The following is a 1,160-nucleotide window of genomic DNA, read 5'->3' as shown; positions in this document are numbered from 1 at the left end:
CAACAACCACCTCAGCAATCAGTGCCACCGCAACCACAACCGCCAGTGCCGCCACAGCCTCCGCAACAGCAACAGCAACAGCATCAAGTACAGCAGCAGCAGCAGCAGCAGCAGCAGCAGCAGTCACAACCTTTGCAGCAGCAACCGCAGTCCGGACATCACAGAACTTCGTCGGCACCACCTGCTCCGCAACCTCAGCAACAAACTGTGATGCAGTCGATGCAAGTCACTGGTGGTATGGGAACTAGTGCGGGACAAATGTCGACCGGAGGTGCACCTCCGGTACCACCTCCTCAGCCTCCTATGGCGACAGCAGCTCCACCGTGTCCACCAACTATGATAAACTTTAATGCACCGATACCACCGCCACCTATGATGTTGAACCAGTACGCGCAATCCCCGTCAGCTCAGTCGAATCTAGCTAATCAGTCTCAAGTACAGTCGATTTATGGTAGCAGTCAAGGAAATCAGTATGGAGCCACGTCAAACAGTAATCAGTATGCGACTACCACCGTTGTTGGACAAAATCCGTGTCAGTATTCCTCCGGAAATCAGAATAATTTCTACGGTAACAATGGGCAAGTTAGTAACGCGTATCCTAGTGGGCAACCAGGACAAGCGAATCAGTATGGCGGCGGTGGTGGTAATAGTACTGCTGGTAGTACTGGTGGAAGTCAATATGGAAGTAGTAATTCGATCGGGCAGTACGCCAGTAGTGGAGCTGCGACGACTGCCCAGTATGGAGTAGGTGTCGGAGTCAGCGTCGGTGTCGGCCAACCAAATCAGTCACAATACAGTGTCGTGTCCCAGGCACAGGCACAATATGGCAACAGCCAAATACAAGCAGTTGCGAGCGCTACGAATCCTTACGGAACACCATCAAACGCGGTGAATCAGTATAACAGCACTGGTGGCGGCGGTGGTGGCGGCGGCGGCGGCGGCGGCGGCGGTGGTGGCGGTGGTAGCGGTGGTACTTGCGGGAGTGGTGCTGTCAGTGTTAGTAGCGGCCCTGGCACTGGACATCACGTTCCACCAGTTAATCCTAATATTTACGCTCCCATTGGCAATGCCGCTACTCAACCACCTCCTATGGTACCGCTGACCGGACCTGCCGCTCCACCACCACCTCCTCCGCCACCTGCTCCAAAAGTCAACACTGT

General features: G+C 54.7%; 1 protein-coding gene across 1 annotated transcript; it reads left to right on the top strand.

Moving 5' to 3' along the window:
- Positions 1–3: 3 nt before the first annotated feature.
- Positions 4–1,155, top strand: LOC108554766 (protein enabled-like; the record flags this gene model as incomplete). The annotated part of the gene is made up of 1 exon (XM_017910137.1): positions 4–1,155. A coding segment is annotated over one exon (1,152 nt), but the record flags the coding sequence as incomplete, so codon positions are not given.
- Between the last annotated feature and the right edge of the window lie 5 nt (positions 1,156–1,160).

Source organism: Eufriesea mexicana, unplaced genomic scaffold (genome assembly GCF_001483705.2).
Source record: "Eufriesea mexicana isolate 0111107269 unplaced genomic scaffold, ASM148370v2 C37737696, whole genome shotgun sequence".
NCBI classification, from domain to species: domain Eukaryota; kingdom Metazoa; phylum Arthropoda; class Insecta; order Hymenoptera; family Apidae; genus Eufriesea; species Eufriesea mexicana.
Note: the sequence above shows the minus strand (reverse complement) of the source record. Positions and strands in the feature narration are given on the sequence as shown.